At 41.8% G+C, this 20494-nt stretch overlaps 1 protein-coding gene across 1 annotated transcript in view; it reads left to right on the top strand.

Moving 5' to 3' along the window:
• The first annotated feature begins 2718 nt into the window (after positions 1–2718).
• cnot10 (CCR4-NOT transcription complex, subunit 10) overlaps positions 2719–20494 on the top strand; it is a 53261-nt gene continuing 35485 nt past the window's right edge. Inside the window, exons 1-9 of the mRNA XM_084335748.1 lie at positions 2719–2897; positions 3324–3412; positions 3545–3706; positions 7901–8051; positions 11277–11413; positions 11938–12015; positions 16824–16907; positions 17923–18040; positions 19485–19634. Coding sequence (XP_084191874.1) covers positions 2882–2897; positions 3324–3412; positions 3545–3706; positions 7901–8051; positions 11277–11413; positions 11938–12015; positions 16824–16907; positions 17923–18040; positions 19485–19634 — 985 coding nt within the window. The 5' untranslated portion in view covers positions 2719–2881. The remainder of the gene's footprint in view (positions 2898–3323; positions 3413–3544; positions 3707–7900; positions 8052–11276; positions 11414–11937; positions 12016–16823; positions 16908–17922; positions 18041–19484; positions 19635–20494) is intronic.

Below are 20494 nucleotides of genomic sequence, written 5' to 3' on the forward strand. Positions count from 1 at the left end.
AGATGCCAGTTCATCTTTTAGAACGTCGCTCAGGCCTTGGCGGAAAGCCCCTCGTAGTGGCGTGTCACCCCAGTTGGAGCCGGCTGTCAGGATATGGAATTCGATTGCGTATTCGCTCACACTGCGATTTCCTTGGCGGATTGTGAATACGCCGGCTGCTCTATCCGAGCCCCCCGGAGGGTGGTCGAAGACTTTGCGCAAGTCGTCAATATATGCGGAATATGACTCGCAGAGGGGAGAATTATTGAAGTGGAGAGCGGTCACCCATTCTAGCGCAGGACCCGTGAGCAGGGCCGACAGGTAAGCGATTTTAGACTTCTCACGTTGGAAAGTGTGTGACTGTTGCCCGAATACTAACGAACATTGAAAGATAAAGGCTCGACATTTGGAGACGCTCCCGTCATAACCCTCCGGTGCGGGAACGTGGGGCTCTCTGTGCAGGGGAATCGCAGCCATGGGTGGGGTGTCTGGCGAGGCTTGCTGAGCCGTGACGTATGCCTCGAAACGGCCATATTGTCTGTCTTGCTCCGCAGAGCCGAGTGTGAGAGCGGTAAGCTGAGCAGTGACTGCATCTATTGAGTGGGCGAGTTAGTCTACCCGAGCGGTCTGGCCGTTGATGATACTCACGGACTGCCTCTGAAACTTCCTCCATTCCTCGATCTCGAGTGTAGCTGGTTCTGACGTCATTGGTCGTGGTGTTCTGTGAGAATGGCAGAGCCCAATCGCTGAACACAGGAGAAGAGAGAATGTTCTTGGGGCAATGAGAGCAGGTGCACTCCAGTGCTACTGCGGACAGAAGACACAGGTCCGTGTCGAGAGAGTGAGCAGGAACTCCTTAGTATAGCTCCAGGGGTCCAGACAGGGGCTCGCTGGAACGGAGGTCCTAGGTAATGATAATAACACCACGACGACTTCTGGTCAGCATCCTCCGGTAGAAGTAGGGCCTTGGTGATCAGGGAATGGGATACAGCTGTGAAGAGTGAGGTGCCTGGCAGCGTGTGAATCAGGAGATGAGGTGCAGCTGAGTTGCGTGACAGGGGGTGAAGGAGTGCTGACCATATATGGGCGTGAGGCTTCTGTGGTGGGTGGAAGGGAGGATGAAGAGGCTTCCGTGGTGGATGGAAGGGAGGATGAAGAGGAGTGAGGAAGGTGTGTGGTGGATGTGAAGGGGGGATGAGGAGGAGTGAAGAATGCTCTTGCTGTGATTATGACAATAATGTATGGTGCTCTCCCTCAACATACGAGTAGGGTGAGACAACACCATTCTTTAGTCCAAATAATACCCTACTCTATACTATATTATTGTCATTTGTTTAATGTAAAGTCAGTCTTACATTGGCACTGCTTTAACGTTGCATTTACCCATAATCCATTGCTGTATTAGACCCATGTGCCAGTATAACTTTTGTAAAGTAATGAAGCGAAAATGTAAAGTTAATCAATACACAATGGAACAATATATTTATCTATATCACATGTCAAAACTACTTTAATAAAACAAGATTTCCGTTTTTCATTTCTACTCATTCATAAACAAGACAGCAATTCTACTTCTGCATGTACCGGGAGAATTGAGCTCATAGCACAGATTTGGACATTGCTGTTCTTAGGAAATGTTGCACATGGTGGAAATAATGGAAATTAACATTTCTAACATTAACATTTAGTGCATGTTTAAAGTTTATACATTGAGGCATGGTAGAATTTCACTTTATATTACAGCAGTATCCGTTTTTAACATTACAATTAGTGTCTGACACTATAGACACATGTTAAAAGTCAAAGTCAACTTTGTCATTTTCCAATTTGTGCAAGACATACAGAAAAATTCAATTACGTGCCCCCCTTCCCACGGTGTATATAGAAAGAGACAATAAACACAAAAGTAACATAGGACACAATATACAACACACAGGACTATGTACAATATAAACAGTACCTACAATTAAATTAATTAATGAATAAGAGGTAAAAGAGAACTTAGTGTAAATATTCCTTAATTTGTGTCAACGTTATAAAAATCATATTGTATTCAACAAATTAATTATGATACACCACAATGTGCCCTTTCTATCTATTCTAAATCTATGGCCTTGCGATTCCACGGCTGCGCAGTGCCGACAAGAGCAGGCGTTCCATCTCCTCTACAGAAACACTGACACTTCCATTCATTTAATGCAGAGATGTACACAGCATTTAACTTTCAACCAGGTATCTGATTAATTTAATGTAGCAATTAGTAGTTCACCCAGTCCTTGGGTACATACAGGTTTTGACCAGATGATGGCAGCAACGAGGCAGCTCAGCAGCTGAGCTCTCCCGTTTTTTCAAATCCCAATGTTGACAGCTATGAAATATAGTCAATTATACAGTAGAAATTATGGTAGTGCTACAATACATTTGTATATACATACATACAAAATATTGACAGTTGGTCCTATAATGAAAATGCATCTTTATTTCTTTCTTTAATCTGTCGCCCACAATTTATAGGTAAAAACAACAACAACAACAACAACAACAACAATAATAATAACAATAATACCGGAAATATTTTGTATCTTCTGTTTCAGCCTGTGTGTGACTAGTCTACAAGCGTAAAGTGTGTGTGCGTGCGCGCGTGTGTGTGTGTGTGTAGTCCGGCTCCTCCAGTCCACTAGATGGCAGTGCTATAAGTGTCGGTTGCTGCCTGCGTCACACAAGTTTACCAAAAGAAGAATCTGTTTAGAGCGGATTTCATCTCATCCCGTCAGTCAAACAGTGAATTTTAAGCATTTAGTTAACCCGTATGCCCTCGTTTCGCCGGTCAGCGTCATTTACGGAATTATTTATCACAATTACAAACTTAAAGAGTTATACTTGTCATTAAAAGGCCCCAGATATGGCAGAAAATACAGGTGAGTATCTCAGCTAACGTTGGCTAATAGCGAGCTAACATTCTGTGTGTGTCATTAGTGCTAGCATCATGCTAACCGCTGGGAGAGAGAGCTGCTGTTAGCCTCGTCGTTGCAAAACTGTGGCAACGGACGCTGGATTGAATTTCGAGGCAGGTAATGTTCACGTACACAGTGACTTTAGTTCCAGCTCATTTGCTAAGACAGACGTGTTGCCACTTCACTTAACTTAGCTAGCTAACGTTAGCTCAATAATGGGCCGCTAGCTAACGTCCTTGCCCTGCTGCCTGGATAACGTTTCATATGCTGCACGTCGTGATGATGTCAACACACGCCGAGCAGGAAAGTGGCCGGATAGAATTACAGCAGTGTTTTCTTTATTATGGATCAAATTTTACACACAATGTCCCCCTCCCATTATTTCATCAGAGCAAAGCGAAGCAAAGCACGACAATTCTTCCCCCGGGACGGCAAATCAGGAGAAAGAAATGGCTGCAAGTGCATATGAAGCATTCACTGTGAGTCAACTCTACTGAGTCTGTTTGGTCCCAGAGAGGCGGTGCCCTTGTTGGCGACATTATGTATTGTACGGATTGTTGGGTCGACAGGAACATCTTAATATTAAACGCACCGATGCTTGCTGTCGACAGGCTGGGAAGTACGAGGAGTCTCTGAAACAACTGGAACCCCTGCAAGAGCTGAACAAAGATGACTACAAGATTGCAATGAATAGAGCTGTTGCAGAGTTTTACAAGAGTGGCCAAACCACTACAGGGACTTTGAAGCAGAGCCTTATGGCAATGAAACACCAGGTAACTATTGAAATGTTTGTTGTGGTGCGTTTCTCACAGGTAAGGGGTACAGGTAGGATAGGTAGTAGTAATAATAGAACATAGAAGTACTAATGATCATAGTGTTATCAGTAGTAGTAGTAGTAGTGAGTGGCAGGATTCAATCAGACGGTAGTTATAGGGATGCTGGTATAAGTGGTCCAAACCATAGTAACACTGCACCAGAGTCAGTGCAGTGTTTTATTAAGAGTCAGATAGCAGATATTATATTATAGTAGATAGTAGTGTACTAGACATATTAGCATAGTAGGTGGTATTATAGACATAGTAGCATAGTGGTAGTAGTATAGACATAGTATGTGGTAGTATATGATTGATTGATTGAAAACTTTATTAACAAATTGCAGAATGGGTACAGTACAGCTCAATACACACAATTGTTAAGGGGATGCAGACCAGAGAAAGACTTTCGTCTTGTTTACATCAGGGTCCCCCATTTTCAATTCATCAGGACATATATGACATACAGATAGACGGTACTGCTACATCTATACATTTATGACATATTGCATAGTTGGTAGTAGTATAGGTATGGTAGTATAGACATAGTAGATGATAGTAGCAGTGCTTTTTTTTTTATATACAGTTGCCCACCTTAACTTTACATTAGTTGTGTGGCTAATTAACACTTTAATCGCCAAGGACGCCTTAACTCGTCATTCCCCGCCATGCTAATTCTGCCAATGATGCCGTAACACGTCATTGAGATCAATATTTCAAAAATCTGTGATCGCAATCATATTTCTCCCGCGGAGACTTGAGATCTACTGTTGATCCCCTCTCAACTCTCCAACGGTTCAAGAGCGCCATCTGGTGGCCGATCGGCGGATCGCCCAAACCGGAAACGGAAACTTGTGCTCATCCAAATTCGGTCCGATCACTCGCTATAGGTCCCGGGACTCGAGCTAGACACAATGGATAGCGATCCGTTACCAATAACTCGATAAACAACATGATTTGGACGTATATACTATTATACAACCTGGAGATGGATCGCATATTTCAACATCCCATAATGGGAATATTTTTGCTCATCGCCCAACGGCCCGAGGAGACTGGGGTAAGTTTCAGCGTTTTTTTTAACGTGTTCGATACAAACTGCTCTAATGATCATATCACCCACAATAGATGAATCATCTAACGTTGGCCACGGAATTATAAACGACCCCCCCCCCATCCGGTCAACATCAGATGATACTTCTAGAAGCACGTCCATTTGAAATTTTTTATCTCGCGCTGATCGCTATCAAACTGTATTTGATCATCAATATAATGCATTTAGGGCTATAAATCACGTTCTGCACAATGCTGCAGAAAACGATAAAAACATATTAATAATTTAGACCGTATTTTAGTATGAATGAAGAATTATAACGTTCCTACATCCTGAACGATAGATAATTGACGTTGAATGGGCCATAGTAATGTCAATTTAGCAATACAATTTAAAAAGTTATAGCCCTGCAAAGAAGGGGAACTTCTCCATAGACAAATAGAGCTGGCAGAGGATGGTATAAGGATGTACATAAGCCTGGCAAAGAAAGTGTTAAGGAGAGGAGCTGGGTATCCATTATGAAGCATAGCATGGATTGTGAGAAAGGACTCACCTTCGGCCACATCATTGATGAGTAGGAAATTTAGCTAGGGGTCCAAACTTCTCAACTTATCCTTTAACACATTGGGCGCCAATAACGTCGTACAACGTGTTTCAAGGTCATGCTAATTCTGCCAATCCACGACGTATGACGTTATTGAGATCATATTTAATTTTTTCACCATGGTATTCATAATTCCCTCACCCAGCCTCGGCTGATACAGTGGGAGCCTGCACAACTCTGCAACGCTTCAATACTGCCGCCTGGTGGATGATCGGGGAGTTACAACCGGAAATGGATCTCTGGTGATCTCCGTGCATCTGGGAAATGCGTCCGGCACTCTCATATTGTTGCGGGACTCTAGACACACATCCGTGTATATGGATCGCTGCCATAACTCAATAATCGATATGATTTGGGCGTTTATTATACAAACCGGAAATGGATCTAGTCGATCCACGTCAAATAAGTGGGATCTTTTCCTCCAGTCTCATCGGCGAACGGTAAGAGAACGCTGACATCATTTTCAGCGTGATTGTTTATGCAATGCAAACTGCTCTGATCAATATATCACCCATACTACATAAAGCATTTACTGACGATCACGGAATTATAAACGACCCCCCCCCCCCCCCCCCCCCGACCCCGTTCATCCGCGCATGATGAGTCATAACTAGGGATGCTCGATATTGGCTTTTTTTTTACCGATATACCGATATTGTCCAACTCTTAATTTCTGATACCGATATATGCAGGGTTCCCCCCCCCCCAAAAATTTAATAATTTCAGGTAATTATTAACATTACATATCTCTTGTTGTGGAATTAACACAACATTATGCATACTTTTGACAATAAATAAAATCAGAATTTGTTCTTACTTGCTTGCCTGGGTAAATAAAGGTTATAGAAATGTAAAAAAAATAATATATATATATATATATTTTTTTTTGAAAACCGATACCGATATTTTCCGATATCACATTTTAATGCCGATATCGGCCGATAATATCGGTAGGCCGATAATATCGGACATCCCTAGTCATAACGTTTAGGATCGTATTCAGTTGGATTTTTTAATATAGCGTGTATCACGAATAAACTGCATCGATAATTAGGGCTGGGCGATATGACGATTTTATATAAATATCGGGTACAGTTCATTAACGATACACTTTTTTAACGTATCGTGGATATTGTGATGTTTTACCCAAGAGGATTGTGTCGCGTCAATCTGGTCCACCCCGTTCAAACTTTTGAACAACGCCGCTCCCACACACGCACTACTGCATCAAAGTTAGTACTTATGATTAACAAAGGCATTCGTTTTGTGGCATCAACATTATATAGTTACACGTTATATAGTTACACGTTATATAGTTACACATCAGCGTATTTACCCAAACATAGCAACGTCCGATGACGACATAGATAGCAAGCGTTACTGTTCATATCTCAGTCCGTGCCGAGTTGTGTGTGCCCATTCTGCGGTCTGTTAATAAAGTTTTCAATCAGACAGGTGTATGGAAAGGCTTTTATTATAACATTTGTTGCAGTAAAATCATTATGCCTCGTTGTCATGCTGCGGTGCGCTAGTAATCACTCGTCGGCTGCGGTGAGCTGTTGTTGTCGTTGAGCTGAGCTCTCGTTAAAATCAATGGAGGGCATTCAGGAATGTAAAAAAGAATAGCGCTGCTTGCCGATTGGTGCTAAGAACAGCAGGGCGGGTACAAGCGGTGTGACGTAATTGGCAGACTCGACTGTCAATCAAAATTATTCTGTTGCCGGCTGAATGAATGAACGTTATTAACGATTGCAGAATGGGTACAATACAGTACAGCTCAATACAACAACAGTGGACTGACTGGAGGATGAAGACCAGAAAAAGACTTTCGGCTTTTTTACATAAGGGTCCTCCATTTTCAATTCATCAAAACATTTAGAGACATACAAATATACAGTAGTTTCATAAAAATGCTAAAATCCTATTGATTGATTGATTTAAAACTTTAACATATTGCAGAATGGGTACAGTACAGCTCAATACAACAACAGTGGACTGACTGGAGGATGAAGACCAGAGAAAGACTTTCGTCTTGTTTACATCAGGGTCCCCCATTTTCAATTAATCATATTTCATATCTAAATCATATAATATCTCATTGCTAAATATATGCAATATATAATCTAATAATCCAATAATCTAAATCTAATATATAATATAAAAATGCTAAATGCATGGGTATTTTATTTTGTCTTTAATGTTAGCTTGCAAACTCAAATTCATTATGCATTGTGTGTACTGACTTTTAATAATTTTGTTTTTTTGCAATGGTGATTGTTTTATGTTTTTTTTGTGTGTGGACCCCAGGAAGACTAGCTGGTTGCTATCGCACCAGCTAATGGGGATCCCTAATAAAATCAAATCAAATCAAATCAAATACAGCGAGTTGGAACTGTGCTTTTGATAGTGTAAAAGTTGTTGTTCTCGTTTATCTGCATCTCAATCTGAACTTCATATATTTATTATAAATTTGTTTTTTGTCGTTTTGTCCTCAAAGGTTCACACCTCAGTGGAAGACAGCGAAGGTCTGGATGATGTTGAAAATAGTTTGTTGTACTACAATCAAGCCATCATTCACTACCACATGCGTCAGTATTCAGAGGCCATTTCCATAGGAGAAAGACTGTACCAGTTTCTGGAACCGTTTGGTACGTAATGGTGATTACTACTAGGCTAACGTATCATATCGGATATCGGGCCTGTACCAGGCTAACGCATCATATCAGTAATCTATCAGGCCTGTACCAGGCTAACGCATCATATCAGTATCTGAGAATTCATCCAATACTAAAATCAGATACCACCCAGCGTTTCCGTTAGCCGGTAATTACCGGTATTTGACCGTCAAAATCTGTTGAAGTCCGACATATTTATTCTCTCCGGTCTTAATGTCCGGTGAAAATAATTCCCTCTAAGCACAATTTGATTATTTGAATTGTATTAAAATAGGCTAAAATTAAATAGCCTATGCGATGAACGAAACAATCATTACATTTGTTTCATCGTTGCTTCTAATAATGACAACGACGTTGTCAGCGAGAGCTTAGTGCTGGGTTTGCGAATGCATGTGCAGCTGCAGAGCCGGAGCTGCAGCGGCACAGTGCAGTACTCCAATTCAGCCATTGGCAATTCAGCTGTTGGGTGGGGGGCGCTGCTGAGCGGTCCCCAGATAGAGCCAGAAAACAGCTGAATCTGCTGCTCTGCATCGACATACTCTCGCAAATAAGTCATTGGGAGGTGGAGAGAGAGAGAGTTGTCACGCAAACTAGGGCTGGGCGATATAACGATAACGATAAATATCGCGATATATTTTAATAATCGATATCGAATATCGAAATTAAAAAAAAATCGAAAAATCGTTTTTTTTTTTTTTTTTACCTGCAACAGGGCAGTTTTAAAACCAGAGACAGTGGACAGACTTGTCTTTCTTGCCTGCAACTTAAAGTAATGGCTTTGCTTGTCCAAATGACAATACTGACCAAATTCAGATTTCTTTTTCTCTTGTCCATTTATTTTGTTTGCTTTCTAATTTAAAATACATTTTGAAACCGTCTGTACACAGTAGGCTATGTGTGCTAGCAGAACTAGACTCCAGTCACGAGTCACAGTGCACATGTGCGGTGGTTTGTCCACCAAAAAAGCGCCAAAAGATCGAAAATAAACTAGCAGAGCCAGAACTGTTCAACTCCTCTGGAGCCACAGCCAGCAGAGAAGCCGGTTTACTTTAGCTTTTAAACCAGCTGCAGCCTGAGAACTGGAGTGTGAGGGGATGTAACACTAAAGATGGCGGCAATGACAAAGAATTGCTGCAAAATAAACATACATCTGTTGTTAAAAAAAAATGTTTTTATTTTTAATTTTTTAATTTTTTTTATACTTATAACAATTCGATAATTATCGATATCGAGAAATAAAATAAAATTATCATATCGTTATCGCGATATGATTTTTTTCCATATCGCCCAGCCCTAACGCAAACCCACGATAATGTTGCCGTCTCTCTCTGCCAAATTTCTCAGTTCTTCGCTTGATATAATTAATACAAATGTCCAATATAACGGAATTCGTTAGCTCATAAAAATGTGATTATAACAGACTGCTGTTTATTAATGTCGGGCGACTGCCCAGACACCTATTTGATTTAAAGTCGGCAGCAGCACGGAGTCTCTGGACTTATTTTATTTGGAATATAATGACTATACGCAAAAGTAGCCTAGTTTTAAGTAAAAATATTATAAATCTACATGCCTTGATGATGTCATTCTTTTGTTTTGTTGTCATTCTTTTGTCTATCAATTGTTTTTAAGCTCAATAAACTCTGACCGGAATTTCTCTCATTTGACACTGAGGCCGGCAACAATTTTTTCTAACGGAAACCCTGATACCACCAGAACATGTAGAAAATAAAGTGACATGAGTGTACTTGCTGCCTTTTCACACAGAGATGTATGTTAGATACTAATGGAGAGAAAATTATTATATCTCAATAATATCTGTCCAGTGATCTAAGTCAGCAATCGTTTAATTTATTAGGATGTAGCAGAAGCAGCAGCTATTGTTCCTGGAGACCACACAATATTCTATATAATCACAATAAAACATCACAACAACGACAACAATCTCATACAAAAAACACATGACCTAAAAAACTGAAAACAAAAGGAGTTCCACAGAGATATAAAACTAAAGATGTCTCCTTATTGAGTTGTAGTCGTTGAGCAGACCATGCCAAAATAGCGCCAATAAAATTGTGGTATTTCTGAAAAGTATCGTGGTATTTCTGAAAAGTTGAAAGTATCGTGGTATTTCTGAAACGTATCGTGGTATTTCTGAAAAGTTGAAAGTATCGTGGTATTTGTATTTCTGAAAAGTATCGTGGTATTTCTGAAAAGTATTGTGGTATTATCGTGGTATTTCTGAAAAGTATTGTATTTCTGAAAAGTATTGTGGTATTTCTGAAAAGTATTGTGGTAATATCGTGGTATTTCTGAAAAGTATCGTGGTATTTCTGAAAAGTATTGTATTTCTGAAAAGTATTGTGGTATTTCTGAAAAGTATTGTGGTATTTCTGAAAAGTATCGTGGTATTTGTATTTCTGAAAAGTATTGTGGTATTTCTGAAAAGTATCGTGGTATTTCTGAAAAGTATCGTGGTATTTCTTTTTTTTGATCCACTTTTTCTCCCATTTTCTATATTTTCTCCCATCCCAATTTCGTATCATCCAATTCAACCCTCCCCTGTCACGAACGCTGTTTCTTGCCTCCCACAAGCCGGCTGCAGTGAGGACTAAGTCATACATAGCACAAGTCCCCTCCGGTACTTGAGGTAACAGCAGTCGCATCTTTTCACCTGCGCAGCTCGACCTCTCAGTGTCGAGGAGTAACGCGTGGGAGGCTCACGCTGCCCCCGACACTTCCTGATTCTACTGCGCAGGCGCACCAACCGACTTGTAGGAGTCGCTTGTTCACAACGTTCGATCCCCACCCTTCAGTTTTTCCCTCCCCGTAATACGGCCAATGTGTATTACTGCGGACGACCAGCCAAACTGAAAAACAATGTGGAGAGCTGGATTCGAACACGCGAATCCTAGCGTCTCCACACTGGTGGCGAGTGCCTTAGACCACTACACCACCTAGCCGCCCTAGTATCGTGGTATTTCTATCATTCCACAGCACCACCGTCGCGATAGTGACCCAAAACGATGCCAATACAATCGGTATAAGGGATTCAATTAAATCAATAAAGGTGTTGGATTCTATCAGTACAGAATCTGCATTGGCAGTGAGACCGTGGTGTTGGTATGTCACTAGGTGTTTTAAAATGCTAACATAAAGTTTGTCATGGCTTGATGGTGTAATTCTTTGTTCCTGTAGAGCGGTTCGCTCAGGCAGTGTGTTTCCTGCTGGTGGACCTGTACCTGCTGACCTTCCAACCAGAGAAGGCCCTCCATCTCCTCGCCATGTTGGAGAAACTCTCTGTACAGGGAAACAGCAAAAGTGGCAAAGGAGAGGTAACCTGACTTCAGAAAATCCTTCATTTGTGAATTTTATTTGTCTGTATCATCATCAGACTTGAACCTGTGTATCGTTTGTTCCAACCTGTCTGTTGTGATGTGGTGACTGTGACTACATTCTGCATTAAACATTAGGGATATTTAATCAACGGAAAGTTATGTTTTATTAGCTAAAGACTATGCAGTCTGTACTTGCATTACCTTTTGCACAGAGCATTTCGGTGTTGTGTGAGTTGGATTGTGCCTGCAAAACATTCTAAATGGGCTTGTTGCAGTGTTTGCTAATGGCTAACACCAACATCTCTCCATTGTATTGACCCTGGTTATTAATGGTGAAGTAATTCCCAACATTAATGGGAATTAATCCATTAATGTTAATCAATTTAATTTAGAAACCTGTTAACCATGAAAGCTGTACATTCTCCTAAAAGCCTTTTCTTGAACTCTTTAACATATATATATGTACTTAAATATATATGTGTACTTTTTCCTTTTTGATTGATTTTTGTTTTTCCTTCTAGCATAACAACAGAGATGCAGCGAACCAGAAGGCAGAGTTTGCTGCCATGATAGAAGCTGCTAAAGCTAAGATGCACCAGGTGGGTTTCTGCTGTTGGATTTATTCTACGTTCAGGTCCAAGTTAAAGGGGCATTTCACAGATTTTCTTTTAAACCTTAATCCTATCGTTGTTGCAAGAAGGACATGAAGAAGAAGATTACTTTATTGTCAATGTATACAAGGCAATTGAAATTTGTCTTTTCACATATCCCTCCTAGTTACACATACATAACCACAGTGCAGCGCCCCTGGGGCAGTTTTGGGGTTCAGTGCTTTGCTCAAGGGCACTTGGGCAGAAATGGTAGCCACCGTAGACGTAATACCAGCCACCCTTCAGTCACCAGCTCACAGCTAGAATACACACTCCTGTCAGTGACGGGGATTAAACCAGTGACCTTTCAGTTACTGGCCGGCCTCTTTACCTCTAGGGCGGGCAGGCCATGCTGCCTCCCCTGTGATACGGGACATGCATCTTACCGGTGTGTTACAGAACAGTAGGATTATCACATGTCCCCCTCACGACAGAACAGGAGGATTATCACATGTCCTCCTCACGACAGAACAATAGGATTATCACATGTCCCCCTCACGACAGAACAGTACATGTCATCTCATTTATTTTACAGTGAAATAAAATAGTTCTGGATTACTGTTCAAAGTCGTCTTTACCTTCTCTGTTTGGTATCCACAGTTTAAAACTTGACAGTCTTCCCTCCTGTTTTATACCCACTTTGACCCTTTGAACCTTCCACTCAGGGCAAACCTCCCTCTCAGGGCGCAGTTCCCTCTCTCGGGGGGCAGTTCTAGGCCTGGGTCCTACAGTTTTAAAGCCTGGCAGTCTTTCTTGTTTGATACCCACACAGTTTAATACATGACGGTTTTGAACCTGTAATAAAAATAGAAAATATCACATGTCCCCCCCCACGACAGAACAGTAGGATTATCACATGTCCCCCCCCCACGACAGAACAGTAGGATTATCACATGTCGTCCTCACGACAGAACAATAGGATTATCACATGTCCCCCTCACGATAGAACAGTAGGATTATCACATGTCGTCCTCACGACAGAACAATAGGATTATCACATGTCCCCCTCACGACAGAACAGTAGGATTATCACATGTCCCCCTCACGACAGAATGGTAGGATGCGGTACCTCCGGCTTGGTTGACCGTCCATACTGACACAATTGGCCGGTGGGGTGGGTCCTGGTCGTTGTAAACAGCGACTCCTACAGTTCGGTCGGGGCACCTGCACAGCGAGGGAAGGATCTGGGGGAGGTAGTGTGAACCTTCCACACGTTACACTCCCCCAGTGAGAGTCCTCGCTGCCAGGTGAAAAGAAGTGGTGGGCTGGCTACACATGTGTCGGAGGAAGCATGTGATAGTCTCCGCCCTCCCAGACCGACGGTAGGGGGTAGAGTGCGCAACGACCAGGAAGGGGATTGGGAATTGGCATAACGACTACAGGGTGTCCGCGGATCCTTAAAAAGTCTTAAAAAGTCTTAAATTTGTTTATCAATAATTAAGGCCTTAGTTTGTCTTAAAATGTCTTAAATCCATTTTCAGAGGTCTTAAAAATGCCATAGACAAAGACATAGATTTAATAATAAATCGCTATCTGACTGAATAGTTTGGTTTGTTTAGACAAAGAAATAAAATAAGTCGGAGCGATTCGATTGAGCCTATTTTGAAATCGCCTTTCACGCAAAATGAAATGTGGCTCGGCTCTACCCGTAGTGTTTTTAGCTGTGCTATCTGAGAACAGCGCGCGTGTGTGTGGTCAAAATGCCGGGAGGCTGCCGTTTTAATGAGCTCTGGCTCGAAAATATCAAATATAAGTCATGGTTGAAAAGAGGAGAACATCCTCGAGTAGCCGTCTGCAAAATATGCAGAAAGGACTTGAAGATTTTTACGATGGGGGAGAGTGCACTTTCGAGCCACATGCAAGGTGAGCTAATGGATCATATTATTAACGTGTCTCAGCCTGGCTCGACACTACAAGTGCTCCACACCGGTCTCCGTAAATGTTAGTTTTAAAAATACCACTTCAATAATTGAAATAGTCAAGTAACAGGCAGAATACACTATTGGAATTACAAACTTGTGTTTACCGGACTCTGTTTTCACCGCAGTGTTTTGAAATACGCAGCATGTAGCAAAGCCTTAACGTTAGGCGAATCAACGTTAGCTAATTTCCTTTCATGTATTTCAAAACACGAAAACTTGTTGTGTATTGAAATGGTATTTTATTTTTATAACGGAACATTTACGGAGACTGGCGTGGAACTGGTGTGGAGCAGTTGTAGGTTGGAACGCAGTAACGTACTGTATATGTGTATGTCATAAATGTTATGATGAATTGAAAATGGGGGACCCTGATGTAAACAAGACGAAAGTCTTTCTCTGGTCTGCATCCCCTTATTATTGTGTGTATTGAGCTGTACTGTATTGTACCCATTCTGAAATCTGTTAAATAAAGTATTCATTCAACCAAACCACAAAAACAAAACAACTGGATGAATGAAAACTTTATTTAACAGATTGCAGAATGTGTACAATACAGTACATACACACAATTATAAGGGGATGCAGACCAGAGAAAGACGTTTGTCTTGTTTACATCAGGGTCCCCCATTTTCAATTCATATAGACATTCCTGATGAATTGAAAATGGGGGACCCTGATGTAAACAAGACGAAAGTCTTTCTCTGGTCTGCATCCCCTTAACAATTGTGTGTATTGAGCTGTACTGTATTGTACCCATTCTGCAATCTGTTAATAAAGTTTTCAATCAATCAATCAAAAACATACACAACATAGAATAGATAGAATAGAAATACTTTTATTATCCCGTGGGAAATTTGACACTGCAAATCGCTCAACATTTAAACATTTAGACAGGACAGGTCACTAATTAGAATAATAACACAAATCAATCAAGTTGCCTGGGATAAGAGTAGAGTAAAATAGAATAAAAATGAAATAAAATATACAGAAATAAATACAGTAAAAACATACATGACATCATGACATTTATGGCATAGGGACATGCATGACATACAGGTATATACTGTAGTACTGTTACATTTGTGACATATACGATATGCAAATAATATACAGTACTGTTACCCAGAGATCCTAACAGAAAATATTATATATATATGATGGGGATGAGACTGTACATTGGGGGGGGGGGGGTTGGACATTTACGGTGGCCAGTTTCGAATTGCAGCCTCCCGTAGGTGCTCTTAAAGAGCGGTTTTGAATGTGGGCAGGGGTAAAGTGGGTTTTAGGAGTGAGGTTAAGCAGTAGTCTGACCAGTTTGTTTTGTGATGTTTGTAATCTTGTTTTTAGTACCTTTGAGGTGCTTTGGTACCATGAGGTGTAGCCAGGCATAGTCGTAGTACCCTTGAATGAGTGTACTGAGAGTACCCATGATTTTTGCCATTTTGTTATCGTGAAATTGGTATTAAATTTAATTCTGAGTGGCATTAAAAAGTCTTAAAAAGCCTTAAATCTGACTGGGCTAAACCTGCAGATACCCTGGACTAACATTGGGATGGGAGAAAAATGGAAAAAGGAGGGGTAAAAAAAAAAAAGGGATTATCACATGTCCTCCTCACAATAGAATGGTAGGATTATATCACATGTCCCCCTCACGACAGAATGGTAGGATTATCACATGTCCTCCTCACGACAGAACAATAGGATTATCACATGTCCCCCTCGCATGTGGCTTTTTCCCAATCCAACAGTGCAAAAATGCGGAAGCATTCGTCACCGCACGCCACTACGGTAAAGCGCCTTTCTTTTCAGGCCCGCTTTGGGAGCTGTCGCGCGGAAATAGGCTGTCTATTGCCATTCTCTTTGACAAACTCTAACCTTAACCAGCTCCTTAACAGCGCCTAAACTTAACCGTTCTAACCTTAACCAACTCCGAAACAATGCCTAACCTTAACCTTAACCTTAACCATGCCTAACCTTAACCATAGAAAGAATATTGCCATTCTCTTTGACAAACTCTAACCTTAACCAGCTCCTTAACAGCGCCTAAACTTAACCGTTCTAACCTTAACCAACTCCGAAACAATGCCTAACCTTAACCTTAACCATAACCATGCCTAACCTTAACCGGCGAAAGAATACACGTTAAAAAAAAATCACGTTAAAAAAAATATATTTGACGGGATTCGAACTCACCAGCAACTAGCTGTAGGATCCACAGCCATGGCGTCTTGCCAATTGAGCTATTTCTGGATACTGAATTTGGGGCGGTGACTTATATATATTGTTAAGGCGGGATCTCATGCGCATGCGCGAGCACCTCGCGAGCACGCCGGCGCACGCACGCACCTGAGCGAGCACGCCGCCACTGGGCGCTGCGTGAAGGAAAATGAAAGGCGCATTACCGCACGCCACTACGGTACCTCCGGTGACGAATGCGGAAGCATTTTTGCACAGTTGGATTTGGAAAAAGCAAAAGGCGACCCCCTCACGACAGAACGGTAGGATTATCACATGTCCCCCTCACGACAGAATGGTAGGATTATCACATGTCCTCCTCACGACAGAATGGTAAGATTTCACATGTCCTCCTTGTGACAGAATGGTAGGATTATCACATGTCCTCCCCGTGACAGAATGGTAGGATTATCACATGTCGTCCTCGTGACAGAATGATAGGATTATCACATGTCGTCCTCATGACAGAATGGTAGGATTATCACATGTCGTCTTCACGACGGAATGATAGGATTCAGGTAAAAATTGTCTAAATTGAATCTGCTGATTCTGTGTATTTTCTACAGTACAAACCCTGACTCTGTTGTGTATTTTCTACAGTACAAAGTCCGAGCATACATTCAAATGAAGTCATCCAAGGCTTGTAAAAGAGAGATCAAGTCTGTGATGAACACAGCAGGGAACGTGAGTAACATTTATTACACTTCTTCTTAAAAATAACAATCAATTTTGTACCATTAAAAACAAATAACCTGGTATCCAAATGGGTAACCCCACTACCAAAAATACATTATATTCTCTATACATTCTCTAGTTGATACAACGACTAGTAGACAACAGATGATTATGAGTTTTATTTTCTCTAGTTGTATCACTGAGCTCTTGATACAAAGATCATCAGACGTCTTTAACACTTTGATCGCCATGGTTAAATTCATAATTTACCATCCCTAGCCAGCTCTATTTGTCTATGGAGAAGTTCCCCTTCTTTGCAGGGCTATAACTTTTTAAATTCTATTGCAAAGTTGACATTATTATGGCCCATTCAATGTCCTATATCCATTGTTCAGGGTGTAGCAACGTTATACTTTTTCATTCACATATTCATACTAAAATATGGTCTAAAGTATAAGTATGTTTTTATCGTTTTCTGCAGCTTTCTCCAGACCTTGATTTATAGCCCCAAATGCATTATATTGATGATCAAATACAGTTTGGTAGCGATCGGTGCCAGAAAAAAAATTTCAACTGGAGGTACTTCTAGAAGTTACTACGTATCATCTGATATTGACCCGATGGGCGGGGGGTAGTTTATAATTACGTGGGCAACGTTGTATCATTCGTCTAGTGTGGGTCATATGGTCATCAGAGCAGTTTATATGGAATACGTTAGAAAATAACGCTAGATCTTACCATATCTTCCTCGCGCCGTTGGACGATCAGCTTGGAGTAGACCGTTTTCAATTATGGGATGTTTTATTTTAATTTTTTTTTATTATGGGATGTTGATATATGATTTCAATCACAGATCTTTGAAATATTGATATCAAAGATGAGTTACGGCGTCTTCGGCAGAATGAGCATGGCGAGCAAAGACGAGTTACGGCGTTCCCGGCGATTAAAGTGTTAAGTGACATCATGCCAGACGAATGAAAGGACGGACGATGTTCTGACCCTTGTTTCCCGTCTCCTCCACTAGTCGGCGCCTTCTCTCTTCCTGAAGAGCAACTTTGAGTACCTGAGAGGGAACTACCGTAAAGCTGTGAAGCTACTGAACAGTTCCAACATTGCAGAGCACCCTGGAGCACTCAAAACAGGTCAGCACACTGAACAGTTCAAACATTGCAGAGCACCCTGGAGCACTCAAAACAGGTCAGCACACTGAACAGTTCCAACATCGCAGAGCATTCAAAACGGGTCAGCACACTGAACAGTTCAAACATTGCAGAGCACCCTGGAGCACTCAAAACAGGTCAGCACACTGAACAGTTCCAACATCGCAGAGCATTCAAAACGGGTCAGCACACTGAACAGTTCAAACATTGCAGAGCACCCTGGAGCACTCAAAACAGGTCAGCACACTGAACAGTTCCAACATCGCAGAGCATTCAAAACAGGTCAGCACACTGAACAGTTCCAACATCGCAGAGCACCCTGGAGCACTCAAAACAGGTCAGCACAGGAATACCTAGTCATTAAGGGACCATACCAGTCTAATTTCGACATCTTGGCATTACTGGAGATTGCTCCCGTCTTTAGTAAATTGTGTGTTCATATGTGTGTACGGTGTGTGTTTTAGCTGACCTCAGCCTACCTTACTAAATGCCATTCAAACTGCCATTGATATTGAAAAGGGGTGGAAAATACTCTGAGAAAGTTGTTTGAAGTTGTTATGCATCTCATCCTTCTGAAAACCACTGTACCGATATAAACCCCCTTTGACTCGGCTGGAAGCGTCTCAAGTCAAACTTCAGTGCGCTTGTTTAACTCCCGGGTGCTCCTGGTTGCTTTGCTAATTTAAACAGGAATTGGGGAACGTAAAGGTGCAGTTGAGTGGTTTTAAGTAAATCTTTAAGGTAAGTCATTCAATACCTAGTGACTTTCATGGAGCATCTTTTCAACATCAACGGCAGTGTGAAAGGTAGGCGTAGAACTACTAAAACATACACTTTATACACCTGTGAACACAAAGCTTGTTAAAGACTCTGGTCATGGCGACTAGTCAAAAACCTTTTTTAAAGGGAGCCTTTTACACATTTGAGGAAAACGTTTCCACATACAGTGTGTCCCTCAGTATCCCTAAAACGGCTTCTATGGTTATTGTTCCACATTGAAACTAAGAGGCACAGCTAGCTGCAAGCTTGGAGCTAGCTGGGCCCTACGGTTTCAATGTGCGGAACTGTATAGAGAGAACATTTCCAACACATATAGGGCAACCGATAGGGCATACATACCCTCATCTGCACCTTTGTTTACACTATTTACGTTCTCATTTTATATTCAGAGTAAATTATATTGTTTACACAGTTTTTCTTTTCCTCATATTTCTATATTAAAATTGTATTGCCTATATTTATGTCCGTCTTCTCTTACCCTGCCCATCCCTTTACCTCCCCTTCCCCCCATGCTGCTATGACACCCAAAGTTCCCCAAGGGGAACAATAAAGGAATATCTTATCTATAGGCTGTGATTAAACCTCAGCCACAGATGGATGCTTGTCTGAGCCACAACAAGGTGGTGACTTGTCTCCTTGTCCCCAGGTGAATGCGTGCGGTGTATGTTCTGGAACAACCTGGGCTGTATCCACTTCGCCATGGGGAAGCACAACCTGGGCATCTTCTACTTCAAGAAGGCCCTGCAGGAGAACGACCACACGTGTGCACAGCTTGGGGATGGTGGCAATGGGCAAGGTGAGTTGACACTAAATGGACTGCATTTATATAACGCTTTATCCAAAGTGCTTTACAACTTGTGCCTCGCATTCACTTACACTTTCACACACCGACGGCGGAAGCAACCATGCAAGGTGCCAACCTGTTCATCGGAAGCAATTAGGGTTTAATTATCTTGCTCAAGGACACTTTGACACACTGCCGGGGGGAGCTGGAATCGAACCAGGAACCTTCTGATTACCTGACTGCTCTACTTCTTGCGTCATGTCACCCCAGTAACAATGCAGCTTAGATCAGTGGGCAGGGTCAATTCACAGTAACAACGCTGGTTTGATCAGTGGGCAGAGTCAATTCACAGTAACAACGCTGCTTTGATCAGTGGGCAGAGTCAATTCACAGTAACAACGCAGCTTAGATCAGTGGGCAGGTCAATTCACAGTAACAACGCAGCTTAGATCAGTGGGCAGGTCAATTCACAGTAACAACGCAGCTTAGATCAGTGGGCAGGGTCAATTCACAGTAACAACGCAGCTTAGATCACTGTGCAGGGTCAATTCACAGTAACTGCTGTTTAGATCAGTGGGCAGGGTGAGTTCACAGTAACTATGCTGTTTAAATCAGTGGGCAGGGTGAGTTGACGGTAACAGCGCTGCTTAGATCTGAAATCATATTGCATCACACGAGCCTACACGAGCACCGCCGGCGATCATATGTGGAAAAAAGCGCCCCCTATCGTCTCCCAGATGACATAAGGGATTTTGGAATGGACTCAATGAAAATGGATGGGGGAAAAAATCCGGTACTCCACATTTTCCAGTCCACTGATCCAGCCGGGGTTACCACAGTTCATTCTGGAGCCTCTGAGCCCCGCGGATCAT

The sequence above is a fragment of the Notolepis coatsorum genome, assembly GCF_963971535.1.
Source record: "Notolepis coatsorum genome assembly, chromosome: 19".
In the NCBI taxonomy this organism is placed as follows: Eukaryota; Metazoa; Chordata; class Actinopteri; order Aulopiformes; family Paralepididae; genus Notolepis; species Notolepis coatsorum.